At 42.7% G+C, this 22,295-nt stretch overlaps 1 protein-coding gene across 1 annotated transcript; it reads left to right on the top strand.

The window, feature by feature from the left end:
- The first annotated feature begins 909 nt into the window (after positions 1-909).
- LOC113025365 (SEC14-like protein 2) lies at positions 910-21,607 on the top strand. Its single transcript, XM_026173007.2, has 12 exons — positions 910-1,065; positions 1,673-1,748; positions 14,826-14,869; positions 15,749-15,811; positions 15,958-16,146; positions 16,226-16,321; positions 16,402-16,462; positions 16,546-16,629; positions 17,502-17,608; positions 17,702-17,841; positions 17,995-18,164; positions 19,216-21,607. The coding sequence occupies exons 1-12, from the start codon at positions 1,012-1,014 to the stop codon at positions 19,344-19,346; spliced, it is 1,215 nt and encodes a 404-aa protein (XP_026028792.1). The 5' UTR covers positions 910-1,011; the 3' UTR covers positions 19,347-21,607.
- The last annotated feature ends 688 nt before the right edge of the window (positions 21,608-22,295 follow it).

The following is a 22,295-nucleotide window of genomic DNA, read 5'->3' as shown; positions in this document are numbered from 1 at the left end:
GGAAAAACAATGACTTCTGTTTTAACTTCATTCAGTTGAGAACAAACAAGCAAGTATCAGCTGAAGAGATTCAGATATAACAGAGACCTTTAAGGCCTCAAAACAGAACCTTGAGGTACACCATAGGGAGAAGTGGAAGAGGAGCTTTACTTGGAAGCAGCCACAGAAAAGGGTCATTTAGATAAATAAAACCACCGCAAAAGCCAAACCCCTGTACACACAGTATCTCAGTCGATTGAGCACAATGTGATGGTCAACAAAATCTAAAGCATTTTAGCAAAACTCCTAAATTACACTTATAGATCACATAAAACTACACAGTATAAATGAGACAATACTGTCCGATGACATAACACATGCCAAATAACAACAATAAAAAAGGCAGACTTGGTTAATAGAATAGAAGCGCATTCAGTCTGCACTAGCCTTAAACTGGTGGGGTTTTTTGCACTTTTTCTTGAAGGTAGCTATAGAATAAAAGCATTTTATCTCTGTTACTTTTATTGCATTATAACATATTACATAATTATTACATAATTATACAAACTTAATTCTTTAATTAAGTTTGTATAATTTTTAATGATTATCATTAAAAACATGGCGTATTATCAAATTTTATTGATCCCTGGGGGAAATGTACAAGCTACCCAGCAGTGTATGAAGCAAATCAAAGTAGCAACATTAAAAGGATTACACTGGTAAATGGGCATGCCCTGTATAATTAAGTGACAGGATTATTTGGGGGTTGCTCATTGTGCAGTAATGTGAGCCTTTTTGAATGCCTCCCCTGTAATCAGGTTTCACAAGGTGACAAAATATAAACAGATCTTTAAGCTAAAAGATGAAAGTCCACCTATTTGTGTGAGTGTTTGGTGTGTGGGCAGATCTCTGTGTAGGGATGGGTCGGTGTGTGTGTGAGGGGGTGTGGCTTTTTTACTATTCTATCTCAATTTCCCCCAAGTGCTGTTCATTCACATAGGCTGCTTCCATTAAACACACAAGGTCACAGAGATGAGTGGACGAATAGGAGACCTGAGCCCAAAGCAGGCTGAGATTTTAGCCGAGGTAAGACATTTACAATTAACGTTATGCAGATATATATGTTCAGTTGAATGGTTTAATTGTTCTTATCTATCAAATTGTTGTATCTGTGGGCTTGAGGTAGTGTCATATGCAGTAACTCATTGACACTGGTCTTTGGTCTCATCAAAATTGGTTGATATTATGCTGTGAGTTTACTGGGGTGTATCTTTTTTTTTTTCCACACAACGAAACACACCACTTTATGTTAATGTCTTGTCTTGTAACATAAATTTAGGGTGGTGGGTTAAGCCTAGAGGAAAGTTTAACTATTCTCTTTTTGAATAAATTGAAACTACAAATAAATTAAAAAATCATTTTGTAGCTTGAACTGATGAGGCCAAGTTAGTACTTTTTGGGCCATTAACAGTCTTTATTATAAGTTAGGTATCTCCTGGTTGTAGTTTCATATATTTGTATGACCAACATATATTTGATTGCCTGTGATTGCACACTGTTATGTACAGACATGAGAGTGGTATCAAACCTCTCTTACTTTGCAATAAAGCGACCAAGTCTAATTTTGCAAATGTAAAACTGTTCCTTAAATAATAAAATAACTTTGTCTTCTCTCTGGTTCTCTCACTTCCAGTTTCGGGAGAGGATTCAGGACATCCTTCCAAGCTTGCCTGCGCAGCATGATCACTACCTCCTGCGCTGGCTCAGAGGTGAGACTTGCATATATGTACAATACACACTGAAACCACCTGTTTATAGCAACAATCACCCAAGTCTAGAGTGACTAAAGACGAATGTAAAAAAAACAGAACCAGCTGGAAAAGATGAGTGACAATTAACAACAAAAAATCACGTGGAAAGGAGAGATCTTCGATTCAGTACACTAAATGTATGCCAGTCTCTCTTTTAAAGAGGCTGCCATATGTTTAATAAATCGGTTTTACTTTGACACATATTTCATATATGTTAGTGTTCTGTGTATTTACAAAATATTTCAATGAAAGTGCTTAAATATTGCCACTTACTGTTAATTTATTCTTCTGCCCTACTACAAGAATGACTTTGTCAATCCAATTACTTATCAGACTCCAACCCTGATATGAAGTGTGCATTCTCACTGTTCAGGTGTGTTGAGAAGCTGTAACTATCTTAAGATAAGAAAGATAAGATACTTAACGTTGAGTGAAACACAACAAACATATAACAAAATAAGTGGAAAGGTATGAGTGTCAATAAAAGTTAAAAACGAAACGTAAACCAAAGTAAATTGACTCAAATAAAATAAGGATGAAGTCGGATGCAAATATGAAATTATTTATTAAATAACAAAGTAAAATGTTTCAAAAATCAACAAAGGAAAAATCTGATTTCAAACTGCTTAATGAATATAAACAGCACATATCAGATGGCCCAGCGTAACAGAGGCCAGAGCATTGTGTTTGCATCTGTTCTCTGCTGTAACAGTGAGCGAAAAGATGATTCTCTGCTACCCAGACATGTTGTATTGTAAGGACTATTGGGTGACATATTAAAGATTTCCTGTATCAGTACTTGTGGCAGCTAACAGGCATAAAAGCTGTTAAAGACCCTCATATAGAGGCTAAACAACTAATAATGCTATAAATTAGAAGATTTCAGTAACAGGGGATATTTTTGCACAGAATGAAAGCTTGTGGTATACCACGAACTTTTCATGGCTGCCATTATACTCTACAAGTATACTGGCAGCCTTATAATGCCTGAGGCTACCTTCAGTCTCTGGTAAACTCTGATATTTAAAGCAGTTGAGTAGGAATAAACAAACAAACCTGTTCCGAACATGAAACTAAATCCAGTTTCAGTGCAAGAGTGTAGCCATACCAGAGATGGAGGGTTCAGTATCGGCAGAATACTTCTTTCAAGGGACTGATCTCATAAATATAACCTATGCGTTCATGTTGATTATCTATTATTGCCTACAAATTTGAGTTTTTCTTTTCTTTTTTGGGGGGGAGGGAATACTGCATTATATTAAATTTCATGCCTCTAACACAAGAGGGGCAAAACCTTTTACGTAGTAAGTTTGTGTCATTTTACTAAACGATCTGAATCTGAAGTGCGTGGTATAAGGACTCCAGACTTTTAATAAGGTGGTTTTAAATCAGTCTTCTTGTTAATTTCCACTGCCAGTGAAATAAAAGTCATTGAGTAATGCATTAAACATGTGAGCTTAGAATGAGGGAGAAGGCCTCCCTTTCTCTGAATAGCATTGGAATTGCTTCTATCTGATGCTGTGTTTAAGGGTCCAGTGAGACCTAAAAAGAAATCAAACCTGACTGGAGATAAAGAAACATAGTATTTTCACATGGGCTTATACTTGGAAGGAAGTTTACCATCCATCCATCCATCCATCTTCATCCGCTTTGTCCGGGGCCGGGTCGCAGGGGCAGCAGCCTAAGCAAAGAGGCCCAGACCTCCCTCTCCCCAGCCACCTCCTCCAGCTTATCTGGGGGAATACCAAGGCGTTCCCAGGCCAGCCGAGAGATATAATCTCTCCAGCGTGTCCTGGGTCTGCCCCGGGGCCTCCTCCCGGTGGGACATGCCTGGAACACCTCACCCAGGAGGCGCCCAGGGGGCATCCTTGTCAGATGCCCGAACCACCTCAGCTGGCTCCTTTCGATGTGGAGCAGCAGCTGCTCTACTCTGAGCCCCTCCCGAATGGCCGAACTTCTCACCCTATCTCTAAGGGAGAGGCCAGCCACCCTTCGGAGGAAGCTCATTTCTGCCGCTTGTATCCGCGATCTCGTTCTTTCGGTCACTACCCATAGCTCGTGGCCATAGGTGAGGGTAGGGACGTAGATCGACCGGTAAATTGAGAGCTTCGCTTTTACACTCAGCTCCCTCTTCACCACGACGGACCGGTGCAGCGTCCGCATTACTGCAGCTGCAGCCCCAATCCGTCTGTCGATCTCCGGCTCCCTTCTCCCATCACTCGCGAACAAGACCCCGAGATACTTGAACTCCTCCACTTGGGGCAGGAACTCATCCCCGACCCGGAGTGGGCACTCCACCCTTTTCCGGCTGAGAACCATGGCCTCAGATTTGGAGGTGCTGATCCTCATTCCCGCTGCTTCACACTCGGCTGCGAACCGTTCCAGTGCGAGCTGGAGGCCCTCACCCGATGAAGCCAACAGAACCACATCATCTGCAAAAATCAGAGATGAGATTCTGAGGCCACCAAAGCGAAAGCCCTCCGCCACTTGGCTGCGCCTAGAAATCCTGTCCATAAAAATTATGAACAGAACCGGAGACAAAGGGCAGCCCTGGGGCAGCCCATCACCCACCGGGAACGAGTCCGACTTATTGCCGGCAATGCGAACCAAGCTCTTGCAACGGTTGTATAGGGATCGAATGGCCCGTAGCAATGGGCCAGACACCCCATATTCCCGCAACACCTCCCACAGGACACCCCGAGGGACACGGTCGAATGCCTTCTCCAAGTCCACAAAACACATGTAGACTGGTTGGGCAAACTCCCATGCACCCTCAAGTATCCTGGAGAGGATAAAGAGCTGGTCCAGTGTTCCGCGACCAGGACGAAAACCGCATTGTTCCTCCTGTATCCGAGGTTCAACTAACGGACGAACTCTCCTTTCCAGCACCCTGGCATAGACTTTCCCAGGGAGGCTGAGGAGTGTGATCCCCCTGTAGTTGGAACACACCCTCCGGTCCCCTTTCTTAAAGATGGGGACCACCACCCCGGTCTGCCAGTCCACAGGTACTGCCCCTGATCTCCACGCAACATTGCAGAGGCGTGTCAACCAGGACAGCCCTACAACGTCCAGAGCCTTCAGGAACTCGGGGCGGACCTCATCAACACCAGGGGCTCTGCCACCAAGGAGTTGTTTAACTGCCTCAGTGACCTCGCCCCCGGAAATTGGCGGGTCATTCCCCTCATCCCCAGACTCTGCTTCCTCCTCGGAAGACGTGTCAGTGGGATTAAGGAGGTCCTCGAAGTATTCCTTCCACCGCCTGACAATTTTCTCAGTCGACGTCAGCAGCGCTCCGCCAGCACTATACACAGTGCAGGTAGAGCACCGCTTTCCCCTCCTGAGACGTCTGACGGTTTGCCAGAATCTCTTCGAGGCAGTCCGAAAGTCTTTTTCCATGGCCTCTCCGAACTCCTCCCACACCCGAGTTTTTGCTTCAGCCACTGTCCGAGCCGCATTCCGCTTGGCCTGTCGATACCTGTCGGCTGCCTCCGGAGTCCCACAGGCTAACCAAGCCCGATAGGACTCCTTCTTCAGCCTAGTGGCCCCCTTCACCTCTGGTGTCCACCATTTGGTTCGGGGATTACCACCACGGCAGGCACCAACCACCTTGCGGCCGCAGCTCAATGCAGCAGCTTCGGCAATGGAGACGCTGAACATGGTCCATTCGGACTCAATGTCCCCAGCCTCCCTCGGAATGCTGTTGAAGCTCTGCCGGAGGTGTGCGTTGAAGATCTTGCGGACTGGGGCCTCTGCTAGACGTTCCCAGCACACCCTCACTACGCGTTTAGGTGCACCAGGTCTGTCCAGCGTCTTGCCCCGCCACCTGATCCAACTCACCACCAGGTGGTGATCAGTTGACAGCTCAGCCCCTGTCTTTACCCGAGTGTCCAGAACATATGGTCGCAGATCTGCTGATACGATTACAAAATCGATCATCGACCTACGGCCTAGAGCGTCCTGGTGCCACGTGCACTTATGGACATTCCTATGTTCGAACAGGGTGTTCGTTATGGCCAAACTGTGATTAGCACAGAAGTCCAATAACAGAGCACCGCTCGGGTTCAGATCAGGGAGGCCGTTCCTCCCAATCACGCCCCTCCAGGTCTTGCTGTCGTTACCCACGTGAGCATTGAAGTCTCCCAGCAGGACAACAGAGTCTCCAGGTGGAGCACCCTCCAGCACCCCCCCCCCCCCCCCCCCCCCCCCCCCAGGGACTCTAAGAAGGCTGGGTACTCTGAACTGCCACTCGGCGCATAAGCGCAGATGACAGTCAGGACCCGTTCCCCGACCCTAAGGCGCAGGGAACAAACCCCAACGTACTGGCAGCAAGCCGAGGGGATATTAGGATACCCACCCCAGCCCGCCGCCTCTCACCAGGGGCAACTCCAGACAGAGACAGAGTCCAGCCCCTCTCCAGGAGACTGGTTCCAGAGCCCAAGCCATGTGTAGAGGTGAGCCCGACTATATCTAGCCGGTACCTCTCAACCTCACGCACTAACTCAGGCTCCTTCCCCACCAGAGAGGTGACATTCCATGTCCCTATTGCCAGTCTTGGCAGCCGGGGGTCAGTCCGCCAGGGCCTCCGCTCCTGGCCGCCACCCGGCACTCAATGCACCCGACCCCTATGGCGCCTCCTGCGGGTGGTGGGCCTGCGGGAGGATGGGCCCATGTCTCCTCTTCGGGCTGTGCCCGGCCGGGCCCCATGGACTAAGGCCCGGCCACCAGACGCTCGCCCTCGGGCACCCTCCCCGGGCCTGGCTCCAGGGCGAGGCCCCGGTGACCCTATCCTGGGCAGGGTAAACTGTTCCCTCGGTGTCCTTTTCATAAGGGTCTTATGAATCGCTCTTTGTCTGGTCCCTCACCCAGGGCCAATTTGCCATGGGAGACCCTACCAGGGGGCAAAAGCCCCCAGACAACATAGCCCCTGGGATCCCTAGGGGCTTTACTAACATACAAAAAATAATTAAAGATTTTATATAAAGGAAGTGGAGTAAATGAAGTAAACATAATTTAAATGTGGAAATATACCTACCTCATACAGTACTCGAGTAAATTCAATTATCGCAACTGATTATGTAAAGTGTAATAAATCAGAAATTAGAAGTAACTTCAGTTTTATTATGCTAACTTGTGTTTCCAGTTATTAAGGTTTAATGAATGGTGATGATTTTTATCCCCATCTATTCTTTCCATACAAGCAGAGCAGCTGCAGGAAGAGCTGATATACATCAGAAAACATTGTTGTTGTTTTTTTTAAAAAAAAACAAAAAACAACCTTTTCTGGCTGCATTAACTGACTTTCCATTCTTTGGAAAGCCAGTTTATCGAATAACCTGTCAAATTAATATTACTGAATCATGGTTAGTGTTGGCTCAAACAAAAGAGGACCCTTCTATCATAGAAATGTATCAGGATAAATTCTGAATGTATTTATTTGCATGAATAGTCAATGAAAATGTGCCATATGTGCAGTTTTCACATATGGCACATATAATCATTTTAGATTTTTTTGTACATTGCAGTTGATTGACTGAAATAAATATGACCCAAACTGTTAATTTTCACATTTTCTGTTTCTACATTTTGAATCTAAATTTCAGATTGATGTAAAAATCAACCTGAAATTTGACCTCATTCACTCTGCATTCACTCTGAAAACTTCTAATCTGACATATTATTCTGTGGTTTGCATGTGACATTAGTTTCTGTTGATGAGTAACTTGTTCCATGTGTTAAACAGCCTGTAGCTCCTGGTACCCAAACACCAAGAAGCACTGCAGAATGAATGTAAACGTTTGTATACTTATAAATACTAAATTAATTAATTATTAAGCATTTACTTCAGTGATAAAGCACAGAGAGGGGGGGTTTACAGAGGGAATTCATTTGTTGTTGAACAAGTGCTCAGATGTTTCATTTTTGGGGAATAAAAAAGAAAGCTTACATGTTCTTTTGCCTACTAATGTTTAGATTAAACAGCTGATAGATGTAGCATATTGTCTGATTTGTAGTTAAATCGGGATTAACTGCATGGCACGTGTAATAAAAGATATTTAAACCTGCTCACATACTCCCAATGGGTATAAACTACCCAAAAAAGCAAAATAAGACAGACAAAAAACAAAAAACCTTTTTAACCTACATATTTGAAGCATGGGTTCAGTTTGTATCAAAGACTGAAATGTTTTTTATTTCCTGTAATCTGATGGAAAACATGTATTAAAATGAAGTGCATTTACATGCTGTAGCTACAAATGTCACTCTTTTGTTTACCCTCCATTCCATGCAGCTCAAGAGGGAAAAACTGCCCAGAAAAACAGACATGAAACATGTTGTCCCGAAGACACTTGTGTTTTTAACAGAACTGCATTTTAAATTTCTTGTACTGATAAAAGCTGGAAAAGACTCACTGCTCACTGTTGCACTCTTTAACTGAAACATGATGCTCAAACTTGAAAAGACTTTCCGATAGAACATGTCTCCTCCAGCTTCTTAGCACAGACAGGCTACATGATGTATATAAAATATGGGCATGGATAAACCTGGACTCTTTCTAATGGCCAGCAGTGAGCCATTACTGAGTCAGACTCAAAAAAGTCTAAGCTATTGACTCATCAACTCTTGTGATCTGTGACCTCAGTAAACAGTTTGTGGTTTCAGTGGCTTACTGAACACATCATGATGTTTACTTTTAGTTCAAAGGGAGGATAAAGCACAGTGAAACTGACCATTGGGCTTGCAGTGTCCCTCTGTTTCTCAGTAAGATCCACTCAACTTTAATCATGACTGAGTTTAAACACCAAGATGCTGACAGTGAAAAATCTCAGCCTGAGTTCTCTGCTGCTCAGTTTTCTCCTGTGCTTTTCTCCTGTGCTTTAGTTGGTATTTGATGATGTAAAGACAAGAAATCAGTAATTAACTGTCCTGCTTTTGACTACTTGCATCTGTTCTGTGTCTGCTTCAAAAAGTTAACCATATATTTTATACTTGAACCAGAGCAGGATGATGCATTATGATGCATTCAGGGAAACAGCCACCCCCCCCCCCTTGAAAAAAACCCCTGTGAACTCAGTCATGCCATCTGTTGCCTCTCTTTCCGCTAGGCTAATGACCTACTGGCTGCCATCTTTACATGTGACCTGTTGTCTTATGTAATGTTTTAGCATTTAGTTAGATAAGCTTACCTTCCAAAAAAGTTGTGATATACTATTTTTATGTGAGATATAAAGTGGCATATATGGCATAACACTCTCTACTAAATTGCGGTGTAGTAACAACAATACCCTTTGTTTGTTTGTTTTTAATCAGGTTATTTATGAAAGCCTTAGTCGTCTTTCAGTTAATCATTGATTTCTTACCTATCAGTTTTGTCTGACAGTTTAAAGAGAATGAACATGGAGTCAATGCCATTCTCAGTGTAAATGTTTGTTTTCTGCTGTGCAAAACCAGACTTGGTCTTGGTCTCCAAGCTTGATCAAGAGTAAGCTTCAAAGCACTGACTGCTGCTGTTTCAGCTGAGCTACAATTTAATTAAGTTGTCCTGGTGATTTTTAAAAAGACTGATATTTTTTGTCTTCCTGTATTTAACAACACAAAAGTCAAACTGAGTTCTAAATCTTTATGAAGTATCATGAAATAGGTAGAGCTTTGAGGGCAGTCCCTGCGAGAATCTGACATAGTTTCTAATCATTTTGAAACTTGACACTAGCTTTAGGCAGCACGGTGGCACGGTGGTTAGCACTGTTGCCGCACAGCAAGAAGGTCCTGAGTTCAATTCCACCATCAGGCCGGGGTCTTTCTGTGTGGAGTTTGCATGTTCTCCGGTTTAGAAAACCATATGTTCTGGACACTCGGGTAAAGAGAGGGGCTGAGCTGTCAACTGATCACCACCTGGTGGTGAGTTGGATCAGGTGGCGGGGGAAGACGCTGGACAGACCTGGTGCACCTAAACGCGTAGTGAGGGTGTGCTGGGAACGTCTAGCAGAGGCCCCAGTCCGCGAGATCTTCAACGCACACCTCCGGCAGAGCTTCAACAGCATTCCGAGGGAGACTGGGGACATTGAGTCCGAATGGACCATGTTCAGCGTCTCCATTGCCGAAGCTGCTGCATTGAGCTGCGGCCGCAAGGTGGTTGGTGCCTGCCGTGGTGGTAATCCCTGAACCAAATGGTGGACACCAGAGGTGAAGGGAGCCACTAGGCTGAAGAAGGAGTCCTATCGGGCTTGGTTAGCCTGTGGGACTCCGGAGGCAGCCAACAGGTATCGACAGGCCAAGCGGAATGCGGCTCGGGCAGTGGCTGAAGCAAAAACTCGGGTGTGGGAGGAGTTCGGAGAGGCCATGGAAAAAGACTTTCGGACTGCCTCGAAGAGATTCTGGCAAACCGTCAGACGTCTCAGGAGGGGAAAGCGGTGCTCTACCTGCACTGTGTATAGTGCTGGCGGAGCGCTGCTGACGTCGACTGAGAAAATTGTCAGGCGGTGGAAGGAATACTTCGAGGACCTCCTTAATCCCACTGACACGTCTTCCGAGGAGGAAGCAGAGTCTGGGGATGAGGGGAATGGCCCGCCAATTTCCGGGGGCGAGGTCACTGAGGCAGTTAAACAACTCCTTGGTGGCAGAGCCCCTGGTGTTGATGAGGTCCGCCCCGAATTCCTGAAGGCTCTGGACGTTGTAGGGCTGTCCTGGTTGACACGCCTCTGCAATGTTGCGTGGAGATCAGGGGCAGTACCCGTGGACTGGCAGACCGGGGTGGTGGTCCCCATCTTTAAGAAAGGGGACCGGAGGGTGTGTTCCAACTACAGGGGGATCACACTCCTCAGCCTCCCTGGGAAAGTCTATGCCAGGGTGCTGGAAAGGAGAGTTCGTCCGTTAGTCGAACCTCGGCTACAGGAGGAACAATGCGGTTTCCGTCCTGGTCGCGGAACACTGGACCAGCTCTTTATCCTCTCCAGGATACTTGAGGGTGCATGGGAGTTTGCCCAACCAGTCTACATGTGTTTTGTGGACTTGGAGAAGGCATTCGACCGTGTCCCTCGGGGTGTCCTGTGGGAGGTGTTGCGGGAATATGGGGTGTCTGGCCCATTGCTACGGGCCATTCGATCCCTATACAACCGTTGCAAGAGCTTGGTTCGCATTGCCGGCAATAAGTCGGACTCGTTCCCGGTGGGTGATGGGCTCCGCCAGGGCTGCCCTTTGTCACCGGTTCTGTTCATAATTTTTATGGACAGGATTTCTAGGCGCAGCCAAGTGGCGGAGGGCTTTCGCTTTGGTGGCCTCAGAATCTCATCTCTGATTTTTGCAGATGATGTGGTTCTGTTGGCTTCATCGGGTGAGGGCCTCCAGCTCGCACTGGAACGGTTCGCAGCCGAGTGTGAAGCAGCGGGAATGAGGATCAGCACCTCCAAATCTGAGGCCATGGTTCTCAGCCGGAAAAGGGTGGAGTGCCCACTCCGGGTCGGGGATGAGTTCCTGCCCCAAGTGGAGGAGTTCAAGTATCTCGGGGTCTTGTTCGCGAGTGATGGGAGAAGGGAGCCGGAGATCGACAGACGGATTGGGGCTGCAGCTGCAGTAATGCGGACGTTGCACCGGTCCGTCGTGGTGAAGAGGGAGCTGAGTGTAAAAGCGAAGCTCTCAATTTACCGGTCGGTCTACGTCCCTACCCTCACCTATGGCCACGAGCTGTGGGTAGTGACCGAAAGAACGAGATCGCGGATACAAGCGGCAGAAATGAGCTTCCTCCGAAGGGTGGTTGGCCTCTCCCTTAGAGATAGGGTGAGAAGTTCGGCCATCCGGGAGGGGCTCAGAGTAGAGCAGCTGCTGCTCCACATCGAAAGGAGCCAGCTGAGGTGGTTCGGGCATCTGACAAGGATGCCCCCTGGGCGCCTCCTGGGTGAGGTGTTCCAGGCATGTCCCACCGGGAGGAGGCCCCGGGGCAGACCCAGGACACGCTGGAGAAATTATATCTCTCGGCTGGCCTGGGAACGCCTTGGTATTCCCCCGGATAAGCTGGAGGAGGTGGCTGGGGAGAGGGAGGTCTGGGCCTCTTTGCTTAGGCTGCTGCCCCTGCGACCCGGCCCCGGACAAAGCGGATGAGGATGGATGGGTTTAGAAAACTCAGAGTGAAAAACGATACTCAGGGTTGAGTAACCCCGAACTGTCCAACTCGGAATATTCGGTTTCAGAAAGGCTGATAACAATTAGTTCAATCAACGCGGAGTTGCTTTAACCCCAAGTTAAGCGCGCGCACGAGGATACATAAAGCCCTGATCAGTGGAGCACAGATTAAGCGAGTCACCATGGAGACGGAGGGAAAGAAGGCGCGGTCAATGTATTTTACAGCGCTTGAGGCCGAAATTCTGATGGCAGCATATGCTGATAACATGCAAATTTTGCAGAAAAAAAGTAACACAGCCTCAGCTGCAAAAGAAAGGGAGCATGCATGGCAAAACAAAGCCGACAGAGTCAATGCGTGAGTGTTAATTTAAACATTGATCTAGGGATTTCCACCCATTTAACACGTTATTTTATTATATTTTATTTTGTATTTTATACATTTGATTTTGTGATGTGATGTGAGCGCAGGTGCAACCCAACAGGCCCCAAACGTTCCTGGCAGCAAGTAAAAATGAAATATAAAAATATAGTCCAAACAGGTAAGGTGTAATTGTATTATGAGCCATAGTGCTTGGTCTGTTTGTCCGATGTAAATCAATTGTAGTTAGAGGCTACATTAATTTTCTTTCTGTAAGCACTTATTGAAATTATCTGAGCACATTACAAGTACATATTTGCTTACTCTGTATGCTCATATGCGACCCGTTATAGCCAACAGAAAAAAAGCGGAGGCCCGAAAAACAGCTGGGGGTCCTCCACCACCACCACTCACAGAGGCTGAGCAGTTGGCTTCCACATTTGTGATAATGTTGGCAGCATCACATATGATCTTCACAGTGCAGAGAACACAAATTAGCATCCATTACTATAATGAAATAATTTGTTAGTTTGAAATGCTACAGGGAACTATGTACCTGTACATTAATGCTGTGGAAAGACTTCCTGTTCACATAGTCTCCTTCATTTACTGAAGGAGCAATGATTGGAATGTGAGTGCCATCTATACAGCCAATCACGCCTGGGAACCGTGAGAATAAATGTAAAATTTAAGTAGTAGTTCAAGTATCACCACATCATGAATTAAGTTTCGTTCATCCTGATACCTGCAATTTTGTGGAATCCCTCTTTGATAAATCTTGTGGGTCTATGACCGGGGAACACCACAAATGAGTACAGGAGACGTTTCAGTGCAACTGTAACATTCCTGACTGCCCGACAGACGGTAGCCTTGGAAACGTGCTCAGCGTCACCAATATTATACAGAAAGCTCCCGTTTGCAAAAAACCAAAGTGCAATACAAATAATATGTACAGAACTGAGAGAATGTCCGCGATGTGTCACATGAGCAATATTAGGCCTGAGGATGTTATTCAAATGAATTGTAGATTGTGCTGAAAAACGGTAACGTTCACACAGAAAATCATCAGGAAATGATAAAATGTCCAAACGCGCTCTAATCACTCTCTCCCGGCGGAGAGCTCTGCGGAGAATTTGGGCTTCAACATCTACTGGCTCTTCAAGGAAGGAGCACGCCATGTCTGACACTTCCTACAGTCAGGTTTCCGACAAAGAGGCGGAGAAAGTCAGGGTTAGTTGAAGTAAACCTGCTAGGGGGCAGGTTAGCTTCACAGAGTGTGTCGTCATAGTGAATCACTCAGAATTAATCTAAACTCGCTTTGTGAAACCGAAAACCCAGTTTTCGTTAACTCAGGGTATACTTACTCAGAGTTTGCACTAAACCGGCTTCCTGAAATAGGGCCCAGTTCTACAACAACCGCAGTCTGACACTGCATATTACCATCAAGGTCTAAATTCCCTCACTCCACACCACGCATGAATTGATTCCCTGAATCCAGGAGAACATCTGGATCTGAAAGCCTGTGATATGTTCTTGACAACCTCAAGAAAATGTCTCACAATTTTGCTTATTTCAATTTGATATGTATTTCAAAAATGGTAAATAAATCTTTGGTGAATTTGTTGATTAGGATTGCGTCCAAAAGTCACATTGTTACCTTTTTTATTATAATTTTTAAAATAATCTGACAAAGAAACTAACTAAAAGACACACAACACCAATTAATTTCCCTGTTGAAGCTAATAATAGGGTAAAATGTTTGAAAGAAGACACTTTTCTAGCAAAAGTCAGCTCTGACTATTTCAGATCTTTCTGAACAGAGAGCACAAATGCTCAGAAACAGTGTTTTCTTGGTTGGAGATACTGTTACGGCATTTTGAATCAGTGACTTAGGTGATTTATGCTCTGATCAATAATGCAGGGCCCTGTCTGTTTACTCAGCTGTTTAAAGGTCCATAGTTCAGAGGGACTCAGATAAACGGGGTCTCTGTGTCTGCAGTTCAATATTTGTGTTAACCTTGGCCAGTCTCTTTGCTTGAGTAAAAAAAAAAAAAAGTATCATAAGGTTTCTGTTTTATGATCATCAGATATTGTTGATGGTCTTTTAAGTTTACTTTCCTCTTCTGTATGCAATCATGATCAATCTACTTAAAGGGCTAATTATTTGTATTAAAATGTTTAATATTGCTTGGATAGTATCATGGCTAACTTTTTAAGGATTCTTTTTGAAAACATTTTTTTCTTTATCTTTTGGTGGTGATTTGTTGAGATGTTTGAGAAAAAAGGGGAGGGTGAAGAAAGATTTCTTTTCAGGTGTCCTATAGTTTTCCATTTAAAAAGTAATAAACTGGCAACCACAAACCAAATTAAAAAAAAAAAAAAAAACTATAAAGGAAGAAATGTATTTTCTTTGTTCTTAGTTAAAATAGGTATTTTATTTTCCCAGAAGATGGTGTCTTCTCATAGTGTCTCACAGTAACCTGGCATTTCAGTGTTACAGAAGTGGCGTTGTCAGTTTGATTGTATGTGTCTAATGTGGGATTTTTTTCTTTTCTTTTTTCCAGCCCGTAGCTTCAATGTTCACAAAGCTGAAAGCATGATCAGGAAGGTAAGCTCTGTGTTGTTCAGACGGTGAGAGCCTGTTTGCTCTTCAAGTACCCAACTAACACCCAACACGTATTTCTACCTGGTGCTGCTTTTCAAATCTCTGTACTAAATGTATTAAATCCATTAAAACTGTATTTACCTTTTAGATATTACATAAAATGACGAGTTTATATAACACAGTGCAATGTTAAAGATTAATCCAGTGTTTGATTTGTGGCCCTCTTTCTAGGGAATTTAGTTAGTGACTCTTTTCATGTTCAAGGACAAAGTAATATAGGACAATGTATAGTAAAGTAAATTCATGGAATTAATGGATCAGACTTTATGCCTATAGTTTTAGGGAACCTAGTGCACATATTTCCAGCTATATATCTTTTCAGAATTCACAGTTTAAAATAATCCTCATTGTGATTGGCTGAGTGATAAAGTGATAAAGGCACAGGTGAGTTGGGCTTATGAAATACACCACCAGAACTGTGTAGTTGAGATGATCATATTAGTGATATCTGCTCTCACTGACATCAAACAAATCCAAGAGTGGAAAAACTTAGTGAAAGCAGAATGTTTAGAACAGTCTGAGGGCAGAGCATTGGGCTCACAGAGGTTACTTAATGGACTCTTTGTCTGAAATTCTAGACATATTTAATATAAGCAGCCAACCATTGTAACAGTATATACTGTGTATATGAAACAGAAAATAAAGTAAAGCATGAAAAAAGCTTCTTCCATTTCAAAACATGAAATCATTTCTAGAATAATAGCTATAGAGTGTCTTTGACAGCTGGAGCATTTGTGGGGAAACACATTACTCTGTGTTTGCCTGGTTTTTGTAAGCTTTAGTCTTTAACTTACCCAGCCTTGTTGTCTTCGACCTCTGCAGCATGTGGTGTTTAGGGAACAGATGAAAGTAGACACCATCCTATCTGACTGGAAACCTCCAGAGGTAACCTACTGCATTTTCTTTTTAGCTAATATTTGTGAAAAAGTAGTCTGAACTGAGGATGAAGGGGACTGTTGTTAAATGAGCAGTCTTTCAGACTCTTTAGTTTTTGAAGGTCACATTTTTTTCTTTATGAATCCATCTCTCAGGTGATTGAGAAGTATGTATCTGGAGGGATGTGTGGCTATGACCGTGAGGGAAGTCCAGTCTGGTACGATGTGATTGGCCCTCTAGATCCTAAAGGTCTGCTGATGTCAGCCACCAAACAGGACTTCCTGAAGACTAAGATCCAAAACACAGAGATGCTACGGCAGGAATGTCAAAAACAGTCTGAAAAGGTCAGCCAGGAGTTCTCTGTTCTTCCCTTTCCACTCCTCTCTGCTCGTCTCTTCTAATGTTACTGTGTCTCTCTCTCAGTTGGGGAAGTACATTGAATCCATCACTCTAATCTATGACTGTGAAGGACTTGGATTGAAGCACATTTGGAAACCTGCTATTGAGACCTATGGAGAGGTTTGTTATCAGCTTTTGTAACAATCACCCACTCATACACACGAAACATCTATGTGTCATTACTGCTTTCGGCCATGTAGATCCTCACCATGTTTGAAGACAACTATCCTGAAGGCTTGAAGAGGGTGTTTCTCATCAAAGGTACATAAGACCATTTGTCTGCATATTTGATTTCCACGTTCTGTTTCAGAATTTTGGTTGATAATTTGTATCTTTTGCTGCAGCGCCCAAAATGTTTCCTGTGGCCTACAACCTGATCAAACACTTTCTGTGTGAGGAAACACGGCGCAAGATCATTGTTTTAGGAAGTAAGACAACTTTTCTTTATCCCAGTGTTTTCTGAGTCTTTACTTGATCTTGATGCTAACATTAGCATGCTGAAGTAACAAAGTACTTGCAAAAAGCAGAAACGGGATTCTGAGACCACCCATGTGAAAGCCTTCCATTACTTGGCTACGTCTAAAAATTCTGTCCATAAAAATTACAAACAGAATGGATGACAAAGGGCAGCCCTGGCGGAGATCATCATGAACTTATCGCTGGCTATGCGGACCAAGCTCTTGCAATGTTTCTATAAGGACTGAATGACCACAGGTCTGGTGATACAATTATGAAATCGATCATCGACCTACTGCCTAGAGCTTCCTGGTGCCATGTGGACCACCATGTTTTAACTTATGCTAAAACATGGTTTTTGTTTTGGAGAAACTGTGGTTTGCACAGAAATCCAACAATAAAACACAGCTTGGGTTCAGATCCAGAAGGCCATTCCTCCCAATTATGCCTCTCACCCAGGGCAACTCTAGACTAACACAGAGTCCATCCCGGCTCCAGGAGACTGGTTCTAGAGCCCAAGCCGTGCGTTGAGGTGAGCCCAACTATATCTCATGAGGATGAGCTGGGACGAATCTCTGGTGGGCTCCTTCCCCGCCAGAGAGTTGACATCCCATGTCCCAATTTTGGTAGCTGGGGATCGATCCACCAGGGCTTCTGTGCTACCTGGCACACATTGCACCTGACCCCTATGGTCAATATGCAGTCTTTCTTATATTTACTATTTAGAGTTTATAATTTTACTCTTTTCATCTACACGAATGTCAACCTATAAAGGAACTAAGGTCATGAAACAAAGCAGTCTTATTAAACTAAAAAGTTTTAAATTACAATATTGTGTTTACAGGTAACTGGCAAGAAGTGCTACGTGAACATATTGACCCAGATCAGCTTCCAGTGGTGTATGGAGGAACTCTGACTGACCCAGATGGAGACCCCCACTGCAGAACCATGGTGAGAACAGAGGGAAAGACTGATTAAATACAATGCTGTTCCTCTAAAATTGGAGACTAAAGTGATGCGTGTTTTTGTGTATTGTGGTTGCAGATCAATTTTGGTGGTACAGTTCCCAAGTCCTACTATGTGCAGGATTCAGTGAAGGTTCAGTATAACAAAAGTGTGACCATCAGCCGTGGCTCTGTCATCCAGCTGGAGTTTGATGTTCCTGCAGCCAGCAGCCTCCTGAGGTACAGCAGGTTTATTCTGTGTTCTGAGAACAATGAATCACTGACTTGTAGTGTGTGTTTGTGGTGATTTAGTGATATAGACTTTAAAATTAAATTAAATTAAAAAAAAATACTAAAGCTGCCACTCATGATGAATTCATTATTGCTTGTCAGGTGGCAGTTTGCCAGTGATGGAGCAGATATTGGGTTTGGAGTGTACAAGAGGACTAAAGAGGGCAGCCAACAGAAGATAGCTGACATGCAGCAAGTTCTACCCAGCGAGCGCTACAATGCACACTTGGTCCCTGAAGATAGCTGCCTCACCTGTCCTGAGCCCGGAGTCTGTAAGTAACTCACAGCTGTGTGTACAGGTACTTTTGCAGTAATGTCTGCAAAATTAGTCTGTAACAATGAAAATTGCTCATTTCATTTTGCTTCCAATGCGCCAGACTTTCTTGTTATTTTTTCTTTAAGTGGACTTGAGCAACAGTCCTCCAGCTTTCTAAAGATCTTTCAAACTCTATTCAAAGACCGTTTATATAGGAATCCTTTTTGTTTGTTTGTTGAGGCACTTTAACAATTGACATGTGAATCATTTAAGCATATTCAAGGCTCCTAACTCAATGGACATAACGGATAACTTAAATTCAATTTTAAATTGTAACTTTACGTACCTCGTTACTAGCAGCCTGTTGTAAAAACACAAAGCACATAATTTATTCCCTTTTCCTTAGCTAAATGGCAGACTGCCTTTCAAACCACCAAAGATAACAGTTTAATAGGCATACAATAGTACTTTTGCACTAACAAGGTGATTCCCAAAGAGCTATTGGCCAAAAACTTGGCATATCTCAACATTGTATGCAGTGGGTCCTTAGAAAATGTGAGGAAACTGTCAAGTGGAGGACAAAAGAAAATGTGGCAGACCTAAAAAAATTACCTACAGCAGATGAGAAGTTGAGGTATACCAAATTACATAAAAACTGGACTGAAAATCAAGTGCCAATAAATGTTATGTAGTGATGACTCCAGATGTGAAATTTTGGTTTAAATTGTCATTGATATCAGGACAGAGGTACAACAGTGAGTGTCTTACAGTCATAATACAGTGAAGGCTCTCGCTAATCCAGTATGACCTTTATGTGAAAGCAGTGAGGGATCATCTGGACAGAGAATGTAGCAAAAGGCTAGCTCTTCTTTGGATGCTATAGGGTGTTCACATATTCAGAATCAACAAAATTCTTATTAAAACACAACCTGTCACATTTATAGAGTGATTTAGAAGTGTAGCTGTAACGCGGTGATTTCCCTTGTGGGAAAAATAAAGTATTTTATGCGTTTACAGGATGATAGCTTTTCTTAGCTGTTAGTGACTGTATCCTTTGCTTTGTGCAGATGTGCTGTGTTTTGATAACAGCTACAGCATCCTTCAGTCCAAGAAAGTGAGATACAAGGTTGAAGTTATTCCACCGGCAGATGTTCTGATGCAATATCCACGCAGCAGTGGTGATGGAAGGCTACAGTGAGGACACCCACAGCTGAGAGGACACAGTTCTGATCTTTGTTACTAGTTAGCTATGTCATCCCATCGGGGCTAAATTACCTCCACTTCTTCCACTGCGTTCAGTATGTATGAATTCATGATACACACATGCATACATTTGTTGTAATTTTATTATGAAGTGACTTAAAACCAGGCTGAATTTGGGAGTCACAGCTGAATCTGCAGCTTTCTTTATCTTTATAGAACTTTTCACTGATTAAAACTTGAAGTTTACCTGACTAATTGCTAAACAACCCATGATAGCTGATTCTACTGGTCACTTTGAATCAGCAAAAAAGATGTTTTTGTATACATCTGATTCATTTTGAGCTCTATTTTTGGCATCTACCCCCTCTCAAGGGAATTATCGCTGGGGGGGGGGGGGGGTTCAGCCCTGTAGTCTGTGAGTTAAGCTTGTGAGGGAAGTTAAACAAAATATCTAAATCATCAATCAATATATATTTCTCAATCAAACGCTAAATCATGAGATCATTTCTGAACATGTATTTACACATACATTTAGGACACTGTACACATTATAATTAAACACTGTTAGGTGTGTTTGGCTTGTAGTTAATGTAACAGATGAGTTACTTTAATTGGAGAGCTTTCCACAGACTTCTGAAGGTTTACTTCAGCATCTTTTAGTGGTAGCTTTAGCTAGTATTGAGTGGTACATACAGTATTATTAAGGGAAATATTAAACAAATTGAGAGAAATAACAGGGTTGGTTTGCCCACGGTGTAATGTAGCCATTGTTTTCCACTGCAAAGAAGAACCATTCAGAACAACAGTAACAAAAAGAAATGTTTACTTTATACAGCATTTCAAACCAGAACCACAATTAACTGTACAAGCTCATCATTTAATACTGAAGGACCACATTTGTAAAGATTTACTGTGTTCTAGTAATTTTTGTAATTAATATGGTAATATATTAGTAAGATGTTCATATATACGTGCTTTGTGAAATATAGTATAATATAAGTGCTTTGTATAAGTGCGTCAGTTTGGGATACAAGAAAAAAAAGCCCTTAAGTTTTAAAAGGCCCACAACATCATGTTTTTGTTGCCATATTTGTCTCTTTATAGTCATCCTGTCTGTGTAGATGTGTTCAGCTCCTTGTGGTAGTTTTGCATCTTGTACATAGTTTCTCTGTCTTAATATTGACATGTTTTGTTTTTGTAATCTGGGCCTGTTCTATGAAGAGAGTTGAACATATCCAGGGTGTCTTTTTGTAATCTGGATTCATCCACTAACCTGGTTATTAGCTGGTTATCAGCTTGTACATTTCATTATTTTTTAAAAGAGAGTTTTAGGTTTTATTCTGCTGCCTGGATTGTTATTAGCTGTTTGAGAGCATGTAAAGAATAAATATAAAAATTGAATTCAAATGAATGCTTAGAGCTGGAATTTGGAACATATCCTGCTCAACAACAGTACAATTTACCATGGCAATATACCCTCATAAGAAGCTAACTACCTTCATGATACAAAACACGCCAGGATTAACCAGTGGAAATATGGTTTAAGAGGTTAAGTAATACAAACTTCCGTGTTAGAGAAAACGCACTGTAAAGTAATACAGTATTACAAGTGTGCATTTTAGGCACTTTGGTGGGTAAGATTGGAACAGAGCTACTACATTTAAAAAAAAGTTTAGCCTATTTGAAAGGTGTCATAAATGTAGACTGTGTAAATTAACCAACTTAGCAATATCACAATTCTATCTTTTAGACATGTGAGAATAATGGATTGTAACTGACTATTTCTTTAAATTTATATTTAAAAGATAGTGTTAATTTTTCACCTATAGACTCAGTTGTGTTTAACAGCCTAAGAGTAAAAAAAGAAAAGAAAAATAACACCAGAACGTAATGGGTAGGCTTAGTTTATGTGCCAATTGCATATAAAGTCCACAAGTACAAATAGTTTTTCTGGTACAAACATGCACAGAGGCAAAACAGTCAAATTACTTTCTGGGGCTATTTATCAAATCAAATTCTGAAGTTTTGTTTGATAAGTGTACCTCCACTCTGCTCAAACTGGATAATAATGGCCTTTAAAATTACTGATTGCTGCACTATAATCTCTTGAAATTAAAGATGTACATAATTATAATTGATCCACAATCTAAAGAAGCATGACGTCATGATGTAAAATGATGCTGGTTTATTTCTTAATCATTGGAAACTCTGTCATTGTGGAATTTTAATAAATACATTTTTATTCATAAATACAAACCTTTTGTACTGTTTTTTATTACAGTATCCCTTATGTTCAAGCACATGCAAGTGTGGTATTACAGAAACACATAATAATCAGTATGTGACTGCAAACTTTCAGCTTTAATTCTGTTTGTTTAACAAATACTTTAGATTAGACACTGTTGGGGAATTACATACATTTTTTTACATAGTCTCTCATTTTCTGAAGCGTCAGTGACTGCCTGAAGTCTAGAAGCCATAGACATCACCATGAAATCAAACCATGTGAAAGGAACAAACGTTCATTTCGTTTTAAAATTCGCATGCTGTGACTAAAGAAAAATGTCTGTGCCTGTGCACATCGCTTTAAAAGAGGAAATCGGTCAGAATGCTTCGTAATGTGTTCAGTTAGGGTTGTTCCCTGGACCCAGGCATCGGCAATACAAAATAACAACAAATAAACACAAAAAGACTCACATAAAGAGACAAAATAGACAAAATGGCACGGAGACAAGACGATATGATAACCATTGTATTTGTATTAATTTTGGCACGCTCGGCCCCTCAGAAATAATTTTACCTCAGACCTAAGTACAGTTTTGATAAGTGGTGTGGCCACTGGGTGACGCTACAGGAAAGGACTTTTAACGTTATTGGCTTATTACATAACAGCTAATTAGCGAATATTAGGATCTAATAATAAATAAAGATGGCTAATAAACAC

The sequence above is a fragment of the Astatotilapia calliptera genome, chromosome 7, assembly GCF_964374335.1.
Source record: "Astatotilapia calliptera chromosome 7, fAstCal68.1, whole genome shotgun sequence".
Taxonomy (NCBI): domain Eukaryota; kingdom Metazoa; phylum Chordata; class Actinopteri; order Cichliformes; family Cichlidae; genus Astatotilapia; species Astatotilapia calliptera.
Note: the sequence above shows the minus strand (reverse complement) of the source record. Positions and strands in the feature narration are given on the sequence as shown.

Excerpts from the sequence above, each read along its gene's own strand:
- LOC113025365 (XM_026173007.2), top strand. The coding sequence starts at position 1,012 with ATGAGTGGACGAATAGGAGACCTGAGCCCAAAGCAGGCTGAGATTTTA. Across the intron at positions 1,066-1,672 it reads AGGCTGAGATTTTAGCCGAG|TTTCGGGAGAGGATTCAGGA; the intron begins GTAAGACATTTA and ends TCTCACTTCCAG. Across the intron at positions 16,147-16,225 it reads GTCAAAAACAGTCTGAAAAG|TTGGGGAAGTACATTGAATC; the intron begins GTCAGCCAGGAG and ends TCTCTCTCTCAG.